This window comes from Rattus norvegicus, chromosome 10 (genome assembly GCF_021556685.1).
Source record: "Rattus norvegicus strain SHRSP/BbbUtx chromosome 10, alternate assembly SHRSP_T2T, whole genome shotgun sequence".
Classification (NCBI taxonomy): Eukaryota; Metazoa; Chordata; class Mammalia; order Rodentia; family Muridae; genus Rattus; species Rattus norvegicus.
This window is the reverse complement of record NC_141543.1, coordinates 75,095,051-75,108,733: the sequence shown is the minus strand read 5'-3', so window position 1 is coordinate 75,108,733 and position 13,683 is coordinate 75,095,051. Positions and strand designations below refer to the sequence as shown.

The 13,683-nt window shown below is 39.8% G+C and overlaps 1 protein-coding gene across 11 annotated transcripts in view; it reads right to left on the bottom strand.

Annotated features, from left to right (window-relative positions):
- The window catches only part of Acaca (acetyl-CoA carboxylase alpha), a 262,246-nt gene that overhangs the window by 79,222 nt on the left and 169,341 nt on the right, over positions 1-13,683 (bottom strand). For all 11 annotated transcript variants that reach the window (XM_087574065.1, XM_087574066.1, XM_087574067.1 and 8 more), the window contains 4 exons: positions 9,596-9,637; positions 8,012-8,227; positions 6,783-6,938; positions 3,944-4,147 (listed from right to left, as the gene is read on the bottom strand). In XM_087574065.1, coding sequence (XP_087430191.1) covers positions 3,944-4,147; positions 6,783-6,938; positions 8,012-8,227; positions 9,596-9,637 — 618 coding nt within the window. The remainder of the gene's footprint in view (positions 1-3,943; positions 4,148-6,782; positions 6,939-8,011; positions 8,228-9,595; positions 9,638-13,683) is intronic.

Here is a 13,683-nt window from a genome sequence, read left to right as displayed (position 1 = left end):
CTAGTTTTATTTGCTCATGAATATTTATAAGGGATGCCATTATTTCAATTCAATTAATATTTATTGAGTGCTCAGAGGTTGTATAACACTAAACTAGGCACTTTATGTATGAGCACATAAAATATAGATTCCCAACACTCTGAATACAAATGGAGATTGGGATGAAAAGGTGTGTGTGTGTGTGTGTGTGTGTGTGTGTGTGTGTGTGTGTGTGTATTTTTCTTTTCACATATCTGTTTGGACCTAAAATATAAGCACAAGATTCATGAATTTGATATATACGCATAGAACAGAATTAAGTACTGTCCTAAGCCTGAAGGTTGTCCAGCTAAGTGAATCCTTAGTATCACATCTCAGAGAAATACTAGTTCTCTGCTGACTTGCCAGTCAGTTCTTATGCTGCACTATAAATCATAGGCTGTTTAGATGCCCCCCAGTTAAACTCCAAACCCTCTTCTGTAAGACCAAAGGGCAAAGTTACTATATGGAAGACAGCAGCACCAACATCCTGGAAATGAAAGAATTAAGTCATACTTTTAATAGATTCCAAGTGTTTTGGACAAGAGTACAATATGAAAAAACTGGATTAGGGAAAAGACTGCATCAGAATAAGAAAGAGGAATGAAATGGCAGCCTGAAGCCTGTGAGACAGCTGAGTTCAATGCCTGGGTCTGAAAGACCTGATTCCTGCAAGCTGTTCTTATCTGACCTATATACACCTACAGATACCTACACCTACACCTACACCTACACACACACACACACACACACACACACACACACACACACACACAATTAAAAATTGAAAGCAGCAAGGTTGGGGACAGGATTTGAAACTCACTCACTTGCCCAGCTCTAGGATGAAGCTGGGTTAGACAGAATAAAGCAACATAAGGATGCAGCAAGGAACGGGACTGCAGAAAGCCGTCTGGGTGTATACATTGTTGCAGGGATTTAAAACAGGAACCACTCAGTAGCTTATCAGTTTCTTATAATGTTAAAAATATAGTTACTATGGACCAGCAACTAGACTCCTATGTATTTCCTCAGGAGAAATAAAAATGTATTCACATAAAGATTTGCAAATAATAATTGGGCATGATGGTACACATTTTTAATCCCAGCACTGCAGAGGCAGGAAGATCTCTGTGAGCTCAAAAGCAAGCCTGGTTTACAGAGTGAGTTCTAGGATAGCCAGAGTCACACAGTGAGATTGTGTCCCAAACAAAACAGGTTGCAAATGAATGCAGCGTAAAGATTTATTCTCAACAATCCAAAATTGGAACTAAAACTGCAATAGTTGAACGGATATAAACGCTTGGTAAATGTACAGAATGAAATACTGCTCATCAATGAAGAGGTGCATGGTCATAGTCCACGCAACACAGATGAACCCGCAAAACATTAAGTTAAACAAACCACGCGGGATACAAAGTGGTATGACCTGTCTGGCTTCATTCACATGCAACTATAGGACAGGCAAAACTAATCTACACCAACAGAGAGCAGATCAATGGCTGCCTGAGTCTATGACTGGAGCTCTGCCTTTTGCTTATGGGGTAACAAGAAATTCTCAATCATGACTGTGATGACACTCTCACAAACATATACAATTGTCAGACTTAATCAAGTACATCCATTATGTTATATGTAAACCATATAAACTCCTTACCACTGTAAACTCATTAAAGGTGACATTAGACTATTCTCTCCATGTTCCTCACTGGAAATCAGCTCACCTAAGGAACAGATAACCCAAACCTCTCCTGCCTACTTAGGACCGCCTGACATTGTTCATTATAGCCTACAGGACAAAGACTGTATGATAAACATGAAACTCAAGCCAGTTGACTTCTCTTCTTATCAGCAGGACAAATAAGGTAGTAGGCCAGGAGACTGGTAGTAATGGATCCTAACTCAAGCCCTGAATGACGAGCTACCTATGTTAGTTCCATTTTCTCCTATGATGAACATTGTAATTAGTTGGTGCAGGGCACGTTTTATAAGTTTGAAAACATGAATAGCTTCATTTATATCTCCCACTGATAGCTGCAGTTGGGCTTCTCTTAGAGAACCATCTCTGATCTACACAGTCGGGGGGCATCCTTAGAACCCTGTATGTATTTTCTTTATAATGGCTCTTGTCATATCATGCAAACATCAGTTCCTCGTCTGTCTTTTTCCCATTGTGATAATACATTTCTTAAGGAGGAAGTGCTTTACCCATAGTTCCTGACACAGTGTAAGTATCTGTAAAAATTAAACAAATGAACAGATGATAATCATGGTCCTACACTATCTCAGCTTCCTAGGAGTCACCAAGAAAAGAGAAAACGAAGTTCAGAGATAAGGACCAGTAGTCACTGGCACATGCAAGTGTCTGGGGTTGCTCTGTGGTCACTTCCCACTTCCACCACTGCTTACCACCTGGCTTCTATGACAAAGCAAAGCCTGGCTTCCTCTAGGGCTTTTTAAATATGCTGCTCCCCTTCAGGTCGAGGGCAGTTTATTCACTCTTGCAGATGCCTATTAAGTGTTTATTTTGTGTCAGGCACAATACGAAATCTCTGCTGAAGGCACCTGTGTCTTTCATGCGCAAGTGTCACCAGCAACCAGCATCGGGGAAATCTAAGAGCTTTCTAACAAAAGAAATGGAAAGAAGAAAGTTATGAAGAAAAAACATATTTATCAAAAACATTAAAATCTCAAGTGGCCCTCTTATTTTACAGGAGAATAGGCCTGCCTTGAAGCCATTGTAGAAGTTAATTAAAGTATCCCTAGCCTGGAAAGCCTTGACGGAGAATGTCCTTAAGATTGTCCTGAAAAACATCACATGCAGCAAAAGCTATGGAGCCCTTTTTCTCGCTCACCCTGCACTCCATGAACACTGTTTGAACTGCTGGCTTCATAAAGAATAGAGTTCTTTGGTCATCTAACTGAGAATGACAGAACAAAATGAAAGGTCACTAAGAAAACTGCCTAAACTAGAATTAAAAAAACTCATCTCCAAAGCACAGGCAAAGATGTCTTTTTCTACCTCTATTCTTAGATTTAAATGGACATAAATAAAAGCAAAAGCCACATAATCTCTTCCCAGAACCAAATGTATAAAACAGTCTAAAACTCTGGTTCAAGCCCACCCTTCTGCAGAAGTACACTTTCCAAGTACCCACTGAAGCCTTAAAATAACATACGGGTTAGGGATTTAGCTCAGTGGTAGAGTGCTTGCCTAGCAAGCCCAAGGCCCTGGGTTCGGTCTCCAGCTCCGAAAAAAAGAAAAGAAAAAAAAAAATAACATACAACCTCTGAAGATGTACCAATATCATAGAAAATGGTTCAAATGCTTAGAAACACATAGAGTGAGCAAATTAAAAAAGAATACTGCTATCATAGAACCAGGTGATTCATTTTTCATTCTGCATTCCCCGATTTCCCCCCCTGGAAAATATGTCACAGTCTGCCACTCTCCTCACATACAGCCACAGAGCACTCAGGTCAATGAAGGAAAGTGAGAATGCCCAGATGGAATACACAGTGTACAAGCACAAAGAAGCCACTGCTGGGCCTGTTCCTAATGTTCCTCTACACTGAAACTTTCTCTTTGTAATGACAAAAGTTAGAGATAAATCCCAGCAAGTCTCCTTTCCTCATCTGCCAGTGAAGGGTCAACTGTCCTAGAACAGGAAGAAGAAATGGTACCAGGCAGTCTAGATCACTAAGTAGCACAAGAACCCCTAGAAACAAGAAACCCTGTGAACGGCACAATCACCTGTGGCGTTGACCCAGCTGCCCTGTCAGGCCTCACCAATATCCAACGAAAGGTTAGGTTTCATAATGCGTTTATCAAGAGGGACAAAAATGGTTTCAAATGTGAAGGATAACCAATGGGGTTTCATGTGCTGGACCCAATCAAACCTTGGAGGAGCCTGCTTGACTACTGTACCTGTGCTGTCCTGGAGTCAGTCACTTCCTTATACAGGCTGATGTCCAAGTAGTAGCCAGACTCGTTTGTCAGGAAGAGGCGGATGGGAATCGCTTTTCCAGTTGTTGTCAGGCGAATGTTGATTTTCAGTTCTGCCTGGAGGACCCGCAATTTCCACAGCCGGCTTCCATAGCGCATTACCATGCTCCGCACAGATTCTTCAATCTGACACAGATACAATACTACGTGTAAATCTGAAATGCTTTGTAACTAAAAGTTGTTTTAAGTTTGCACATCTTTGCAAAGGCTCATTGGAATAAGATGCTGGTTTATGGAGATAGGAACCACAGTTAGACTTTATAAAGAGAACTCCTATCGTCTACTCTCCCTATCCTATTTAGTTTTTATGGTCAATTTGACACAACCTAGAGTCACCTGGAAGAAGGAAACCTTAAGTGAAGAATTGCCTTGGCTAGACTGTCTTGATAGATGAAGAGGGCAGGCTACCGCAGGCAACACTGGCCCTAGGTGGGCAGATCTGAGCTGTATGGTAAGAAAGCTGTTTGAGCTGGTAGGCAACGTTAAGCAGCCTTCCTCATGTTGCCTGTAGGTTCCTACCTTGAGTTCTTGTTCTGAATTTCTTCAATGACGGACTGTGATCTGGAAGTGGAAGCTGAAATAACACCTTTCCTTCCCTACATTGCTTTTGGGTGTAGTTTTCCTTGCTTGTTTTCCATCACAGCAACAGAAAGAAACTAGGGCGCCGCAATCCTACTATTGCTTGGAACAAGTTAGAAACAATTTCATGCTGGTTTGGAATTTGAGTGGTTTTCTGTGAATCACGGCCTCCAAATCTGTACAACTCCTTCCCTTTTCCTAATTATATTCATACTCTATATCAATGATCTGCAATAGCTAAAATTAAAAGCCAGGGGATTTAAGAGAAAGCCCCAAATAAGAATAAAACCTCTGGTTAAATAGCTATTAAGTAGCATTTCTATGCATGGTAACTATGTTTCACTGCACTTTCCCCGACCTTAAATCAACACAGCAATTACCACCATGAGCTTTTTTCCACAAAATTTTATTAAACTTGATAATGTATGTCTCTTAGTAAATTGCACAAATTAAAGAAAGGCAATTTGTAGGTTGTACCAGAACATTCCCTCTAAACATTAGATCTTTAAAATTTGGTCACTGCCAAATCCAACTGGTATTTACAGAGATGAGATGTTTCCTCATTTCCCTGAAACTTGTATTGAGACAGTTTAGTACTCTACAGAGTTAGAAGACTTCTTTTAAATAGATATTCTTGAAAGTGACTTTGTAAGTTAATACAATGGCACAGTGGATAGAGGCATTTGCCACCAAGTCTGAGAACTTTCATTTGATCCTTGGAACCCACATGGTATAAGGAGAGAACCAAGTCTTACTAAGTAGATAAATGCATAAATGGTTTTGTTCCTAACATGCTAAAACTTTAATAGTCCCCTGTGGGGCTGCAAGTACCCAGGTCATTCTGAAGTGTCTTTCTCAGTGCTATCTCAGCGTCTTACAAAGCATTGAAATTACCTTATATGGTAATTATGGGTCTCAGTAGTAGGTATCACTCTGCATGGATTGTGTTTCTGTACCATAGAATTTTAACTTAGGATACGTTTCAAGGAGATAGCTTCCCTTTTCCCACCCTGTGCTTGCTAACCATTCTTTTCTCCAGAGGATAAAAGCTAACAATCTGTGTGTATAGGAAACAGATGTGTGATTAGCAAGGTAGAGTATGAGTACTCAGAGAAGGGGCAGAGGGGCTGATGTTTCAAAAAAAAAAAAATTCATAGAGAAAAGGACACTCTAAAAATATATAGTATCCTAGCCATACTATAAGACTTCTAGCTTTATTGGTGCTGAAGTGAAATTTTGCTGTATCTGATGATGAGAATTGAAACTCAAAGGACAGCTTCCAGTCAGACACAATTTTCCCATCATTAGCCTGGGGTTTTAAAGGAAAAAAGGAGAAAACTCTCTTAGGCCTTGGACACTAACTCCAACAGACAAAATCAGAACTGGAGATAGAGTTCAGATAGTGGAGGGATTAGGAAGCACTCGTACAGCCCTGGGTTTGATCACCAGTACTGTATAACCCAGCACTTGGAAGGTGGAGGGAGGAGGACCAGAAGCTGAAGATCATTCTCTGCTAGCTTGAAATAAGCGTGACAATGTTTTGAGAAGAAGCAAAAGTTCATGTCTACAACGGATGTGGAAGAAAGGTAGATACTGACAGTCCTATACATATGCACAGCAACACAGGAAAAGGCAGAGAGACCAGGAATAGATCCACTTGCCCTTCTCTGTTCCACCTAGGTAGGATGAAAGCTAAGTTTGGAACCATATTTGTACATCTTAAATACACAGTTTAGAATAGAGCCTCGGGGATAGAAACAGACACATCATGTGAAATTCCTTACAGCCAAATTCTCTCACCGTGGGGAAATAGGGTAGGCAGTTTGGGACAGTGTGGCATGTAAGCAAGGTTACTCATAAGTACCATTTAATGCATAAAGGCAATAATTTAGTCAAAACATCTAACAATAGCAAAATTAATTACTTCAGATGAGAAATTCTAGGAGACCATATAAAATAGGACTAATACCTTGGCGAATATAAAACTATTATCAATGGAGGAGCTTTTACTACAGCAAGCAAATAGCCAGCGAGTAACTAGCATGCCACCTTCAGTTCTGACTTCTCCTAATGACTAGGTAAAAAAAATTGTTCTCATCAAACAGTCTTAACAAGCAGCCTGTGGGTCACATACAAATGAGTCGTTTGGGGGGACTGATAGAGAAAACTGTGAGAAATGTACCTTTGATGGGTCCATGATGACTGTGGGCACAAAGTTGAGGAATATATGGTTACAGTCTGTGCGAACATTTGTGTTATTGAAAGCAACTTCCAATTCATCCATGGCTTCCAGGAGCAGTCGCTCTCCTTCATTTTGTAGATATTCAAAAGAAGCTTCCTATATAGGAAGAAAATCTCCACTGTTAATGTGCTTTAGAAACAATACAGAGGGGTTGGGAAATGGTTTAGTTGCTGGGAAAGCTGAAGACTTGAGTTTGGATCTCCAGGGCTCATGAAAAAGCTCAGTGGTAACCAGCATCTCTAACCTCAACATCAGGGGGAGGTGGGAAATGTACACAGGTGAATCAAAGGGTTAAGAGACCAGCCAGCCACTCTAGCTGAAACTCTAAGTTCCAGGTTCAGAGAGAGATACTGTCTCAAATAAAAAACAAGGTAGAGAGCTAAAAGAACGTGTGTGTGTGTGTGTGTGTGTGTGTGTGTGTGTGTGTGTGTGTGTGTTTGTGCGCGTGCGCGAGCGCATGTGCACCTTCAATGGTCAATAGACTGACAATCAAAAGAAAGGTAAATCATGTATAACCAGATTCCTTACTGTTTTGTCATATTGCTTAAGTTGTACACCTACCCATCCAAGTGCATATGCACACATGCACACAAATAGAAATAAAGATGGGTAGCAACAGAGGAAGATATTCTCACACAAACTTCTAGCCTTCACATGTACTTGAATGCAAGGACAGGAAAGGGCTAAACAGAGAGCTCCTGTTAGCGCTTTTTCCAGCCTCTTAGGATATAATTGCCTTTAAGAGGTAGGCATCCCCGAGCTGAAACCTCAGTGTGATTATGTTTCACATAGGCCAGAGCTCTTTAGAAAGAACACCTATTAGAATGGCAAGCTAAGGAAAGCAGTGGGATATAGTGGTTAGCATAGGAGGAAGCCCACGCATTCAGAGAGTTTACAGTGGTTACTACAGCTTTCTTCTTATTTGTTACTATTACCAGGTCTTTGCGAGTTTTTCTGCTGTGCATACTTTTCTTTTCTTAAGTGAGTGCTTTCATGCTTCTAATACCAAGAAAAAGCAAATTAAAGAAAAATGAGCCTTTTATTTGGAATATTGGAAAGTGACAAAGGCAAAAGCTTGGATTCAAATAGTAAAACCCTGATTTTAAGCTGTGACTGATTTTCTGTCCTTTCCCTCAAGGATAACTTCCCATTAGCATTAATATACCCACCTTCGTGACCAGATCAGAGTGCCTGATGATCGCACGAACAAAGAACCTGTAGTCAGTCACTTCTGTGCCTACTTCCACCTTAGCAGCCCCAAGGTACAGGTGCATCTTGTGATTAGCGCATGGAATGGCAGTAAGGTCAAAATTTCTCATCCGGTTCAGCTCTAACTGGAAAGCCAGAGCAGGCTCCAGATGTCGATAAATGCGGTCCTCCTCAAACTGAGCACAAGGATCAGAGGAGAAAACAGCTTACAAGAGGCAATAATTTCAAAATTACTTTAAGATTGTATCAGTAAAACAGATTCTTAAGGACTGGACATGGTGACTCGCATCTGTAATGCCAGACCTGAGGCAGAAGGATTATACCACGTTTCGAAAAAAAACAAACAAAAAACAAAAAATAAAAAGGAAGGAAGGAAGGGAAGGAGGGAAGGAAGGAAGAAAGAAAGAAAGAAAGAAAGAAAGAAAGAAAGAAAGAAAGAAAGGAAGGAAGGAAGAAGGGAGGAAAGGAAGGAAGAGAAAGAGAAAGCACAAAGAGAAGAAGAGAAATAGAGAAAGAAAGGAGAGGGGGGAAGAAAGAAAGAAAGAAAGAAAGAATGAAAGAAAGAAAGAAAGAAAGAAAGAAAGAAAGAATGAAAGAAAGAAAGAAAGAAAGAAAGGAAGGAAGGAAGGAAGGAAGGAAGGAAGGAAGAAAAGAAACAAACAAAGGAAAGTATGTGCTCAAACACCCTGTTTCTCAAGTGGATCAAGGTGGATCTCTGAGTTTTAGGTTGGCCTGGTCTACATAGTAAGATTCTGTCCCCAAAAAGAGAACTAAATGAAAACACAGAAAAATCCAATCCCTCAGAACTCCTAAAGCATTAATAATGTTATAATTTTTTAAAAACAACCATCTACATAGGTTGCTTCACACTAATTAATATCTACTTCACATGGCAGTGTTGTGGATTCAACCACGTAGTACGAAATACTTAAGAGCAAGATCATCACTTATGACAAAGCACAAAGGACATAATAATAAATAACCACCATATCATTTTTAGATGTATTCAGTTTGGGGGCATTTTATTCTAATAGCTACATCATTGTTTACACAAAAGAAAAAGGTGTATTAGTCTATTTCTACATGTTTGCTGAATATAAATTGTTTTGCTAGAAAGTCTATCAATAAGTCCGTCAATGGAAGAGACACTAAAATATAAGCTGGTAGGAGGGAGAAATCAACATGGTATAAACATTTACTTTAAAACTAAAAACCAAATGAACATAAAGAGCTGAATATAAATCAATTGTCTGTAGGTAACAAAAATAATCCCACTAAATAAAGCAGTCTTTAATAACACATCAAAACTGTTCCGAAGGAAAGGGACGTTTTAGAAGTTATGGCCTTCTTTGGGTCAACACATTGATCACTTTCTAAAGCAAACCCTTTCTGAAGGAAGCTTGCTTTTGAGAAAGGAGAATGGCAGCAGTGAACTACACTGCACAAAAAGAGAGGAGGGAAGGATGTTGGGTTGGGGAAGAAAGGGGAAAAGGGAGGAAGGAGAAAAGGAGAGAAAAGGAAGCAATGGAGTGAATCAGCCTTACCTTATCCCTTGCTCGGAATGTGAAAAATTTGGGGAATTCTCTCTGTGTTAAAGAAAAAAGCAAAGTGTATTAGTCCTTCATGGAATGGCTCTTTGGGGACACAATATGGCCTCAGTCATGTGTCTAGATGGCAGTTTCCTAGATAGCATGTTTCTTGTGTGAGCTTACTCCAGGGAAGAAGGGCCCTCTGGGTAATGCTCGCTTTGACCCCACTTGAGAATCACTACATTAGCAGCCTACCTTTAGTACCGATCATCTCCCAAGAAAAAGTTTTCACTTCATTTCTCAAGTGGGGAAAAAAAAATGTTCCTACATGTTACTTTTGGCACAATCTGGTAAATAAAATCAATATACCCTTACACTACAACCACTGCAGTGGGACTTACTAGTCTGATTTCCCAAGTTTCTCCTTAAGAAAACTCGTCAAATGTAAACTAGCCAAGTAAAATTTGAGCCTGTGGTACCCCCCCACCCCAATTCATCCTGAAGTCAACCATTCCAAGGATTTAAATAACAACATTCCAAGACAAAAGAAGTAGTCAGTGCTACTTTGGTCACTGCTGCTGTCTAGGAAAAGAGAGGTTGGGACCAGTGAACTTGAAATCATTAGGTCTTCCTGCACAGCATTACACAAGAAAGCAACCAATTTACTAGAACCCTATTAATTAGCAAAGATGAATTCAATTAGCGGAGTTCATTAGTTTCTGAAATTTAACTTATTAACACGGAATACTCCTGTTTCTCGGATGGGAAGCTCTCCTGGCAGTGCTGCAATGAGTCATTACTATTTCCTCTCTAGGAGGTTCCTTCCATTAGGCGGCCCCTTCCTCATTATGAGTGCAATGTAATCAAGGAAGAGTCGGCGTCAGGCAGCGACCTAGACGATTGGATGCATCTTCAGGAGCCATGCAGGAAGTGCAGACTCAAATCTACTAGTTGGAGGCACTCTTTTGTGAGCTTTAAGGGCCTGAGCACAGCAGCCCGTTTTAAAGAAGAGCAAGGCTTAGCTCAAGGAGAAAATCAACCCAAGTCTCTCCTGACAGCCCATATGCCTTTGGAGTTTCAGGCACAGGCTGTTGTTATCTTGTTATGACCAAAATTCCTTATTTAGATGTGGGTTTTTTTTTTTTTTTTTTTTTGTGAGACAAAAAAATAAAGAGGGAAAATTAAGACAGAATAGGAAACAAGGCACACTTATACTGTAACACCGTGAGATTTTAATTCACAGAAAACTTCTGCAGTTGTTTCTACATATATTCTGCTTCACACTCACACTTATACACTTAATAAATCATTTCATTTTATAATTTCCTAGTTATTGGGTTTTTTTTTTGTTTTGGTTTTTTTTGTTTGTTTGTTTGTTTTTGAGACCAGGTCTCACTGCAACATCCTGGTCTGAAACTCTCTATGAGGTTGTCTTCCCCTCCACCCACCTCTGCCTCCCCGTGCTGGAATAGGGATGCCTCACCACGACTGCCTACATTTTCCTAGAATTTTAACTGTAAAATTGAACTTAGCAGACTTCTAGGGGTTCATTTACCAACACTAGAAAAATCAAAAGGTCTTTAAAAGCCCTTCAAAAGTGAAAGTGGGTTTTACATATGGCTGACATTTTATAAACAGGCTTTCGTTCTCAACAGCTCTCCGGCACACCTCCCTCTGGCTGTCCCAGTGACATACAACATAGGAAGCATCATGTCAGAATCTAAGTAGGAAGTGCTCTAGCTGATATCTACTTCCAGATTCTTACCTAAAATGTAAAACATAACAAAAACACAAACAAATCCTTCCATGGGCTTTCCTTGAAAGCTAAGTAAGTAATGTCTAAAAGCACACACTTTGCTATGTGCCTGAACTCAGGCTTGTATGATGTCATTTCTGTGTACACCAGTCCCATTTTTACTGAAAAACAAAACAGTAGCAATCCAAAATTTCTAACAGAGGCTTTCTTTTCCACCAAATCAATTAATCAAATCTGTGGGCAGGAAAATCAGACAGTTTGAAAAGAAATGTCTTCACTGCATAGGAAAAGGGCTAGTCTTTCGGCAGAGGGTGATCTGTGTACAGTAACAAGACAGAGTTAAAGTGCCAGTTTAAAGACGTGCTTTTACTGGGTGTAGTGGTGCATGCCTTTCATCCCAGGACCAAGGAAGCAGAGGCAGGTAGATCTCTGTGAGCTGTAGGACAGTCAAGGCTGTATAGTGAGATCCTCCCAAAAGAACAAAACAAACTGTGAAACAACAAGAAGCAACCGCTCCCCAACAAACAGCAAATGCCTCTCCATCCCAGACAGCTGAGAAGGCATCTGAGGTGATGTACTGCCCTCCCCAACTTCTGGGTAGACTCTGATACACTGACATTCAGAACATTTCCACCAGGGGCTGGCAAGAAATGTCTGCCTTAGACAAGCAGGAGAATCAGCTCATTCTGCTCATTCTGCAGGCTTCCACTAAGAGGCAACTTTTGGGGACTTATAAGGCAAACAAAATGTTACAAAACACCAGGATAAAAATAAAGTAGAAACTCGATTCTGATCCTATGGCTTTAGTGACTTCCTGCGTCTCACTCATCTCCACGCTTCCAAGTTCCCACTCACAGCACTCCGGCTTATTCCATCAGTAATGTAATTGCTTTCGAGGCATGCTCTCGTGTTATGGGCAAATATCATAATTGAATGTACACAAAGAAAACCCTCTTAGTGTTCTAATACCAAAAAAACAAAAGAATGCAACATTTCTCAGGAAGAAATTATACCCCTGCTGTGTTCTAATCAGCCAACCATCATCAAGACAATCAAAATAATTTGCCTAAATTAGCCAATCAAGACACCCTGCAAATCAGAGAATGTGAAACCCTGAAAGAGAAAGCATCATAGCTGATTATGATACTAATAATCGTGTTAAAAACCTAATGAGATGAAGAAATTGGGAGCTTGCTGGTGCAATTCTCTTCTACCTCAACATGCTGGGAACTAATTATATAGACTGTAATTAAAACAAACCCCTAACCAAACCTGGCTAGTTAGTCCACCAGTAAACAGAACTACCTTAAAAACAGAAAAGAGGCAAACATAAACTATGAGCCATGAGAACTATGTATGATGGGAAATGCTTCCCTCAAGGCCATAATAATCCAAACTACTTTGCCTTACATGGGCGTCACTCACATGTAAACAATCGTGAAAGTCCAACTAGCTCTTGGGAGATTTGTGGTAATTTTTAAAAATTCCCACAAACCCTTAGAAGACCAAAGGGAAAAAAAGGAAACTTTTTTTAAACACAAACTATGTGATTTTTGAATACTGTCACAGCATTTGAACCTTATGGGTTTTTTTTTCTTTAAGAGAAAAGAAGATATTCTAAAAATTCATATTTTAATATCCTTGAAAATATTATTGCTTTAAAAATAGGAAGAGCTCAAAATTTAAAAAGCATAATATATACCAATTAGCTTCTTGTTATATAGCTTTTGGGGCTTAAGATCTAAAAGATTATGTAAGTAACTGGGATTTAATAGAGAAGCCAAAGCTGTAAGGCAGTGCAGGAGGTATATATGCCTATAGGTCAGCACGTGTGAGGCTGAGGTGACAGACTGAGACCCTGCCACGTCCCCCCCAAAAAATAAGAAAAAGAAAGAAAGCAATAATAAAAAACCTCAAGCAAATAACAAACAAATCAAGAAACATCTTTTTTTTAAACAGCAACAGATATATTTAAATAGACAGACTTGTTTTTCCTACAACTTCCTATTTAAACATTAATTCTAAGCAGTTCTTTGCTTCTCATTAAGGAGAGTTGTCTTAATTAGGTTGGCTATGAAAACAGATTCCATACCTAGTGCTTTTACTGCTGGTGTAATAGCTGTGTAAGAGAGAGAGTCTGTGTGTAGAATCAAATAGTCAGGGAAGCAGCAGACACACCAGTGGCCAGTTTTCTGTTGGATAATCATGATCTAACAATGAGGTACTAAACTCACTGGTACTGGAATAAACACCTTACAGTACACCTGCACTCTATGAATCCCTCTTTTATCTTTGTTATTGTTTGGTTAGTTGGTTAGTTGGTTTTTACAAGACAGGGTTTCTCTGT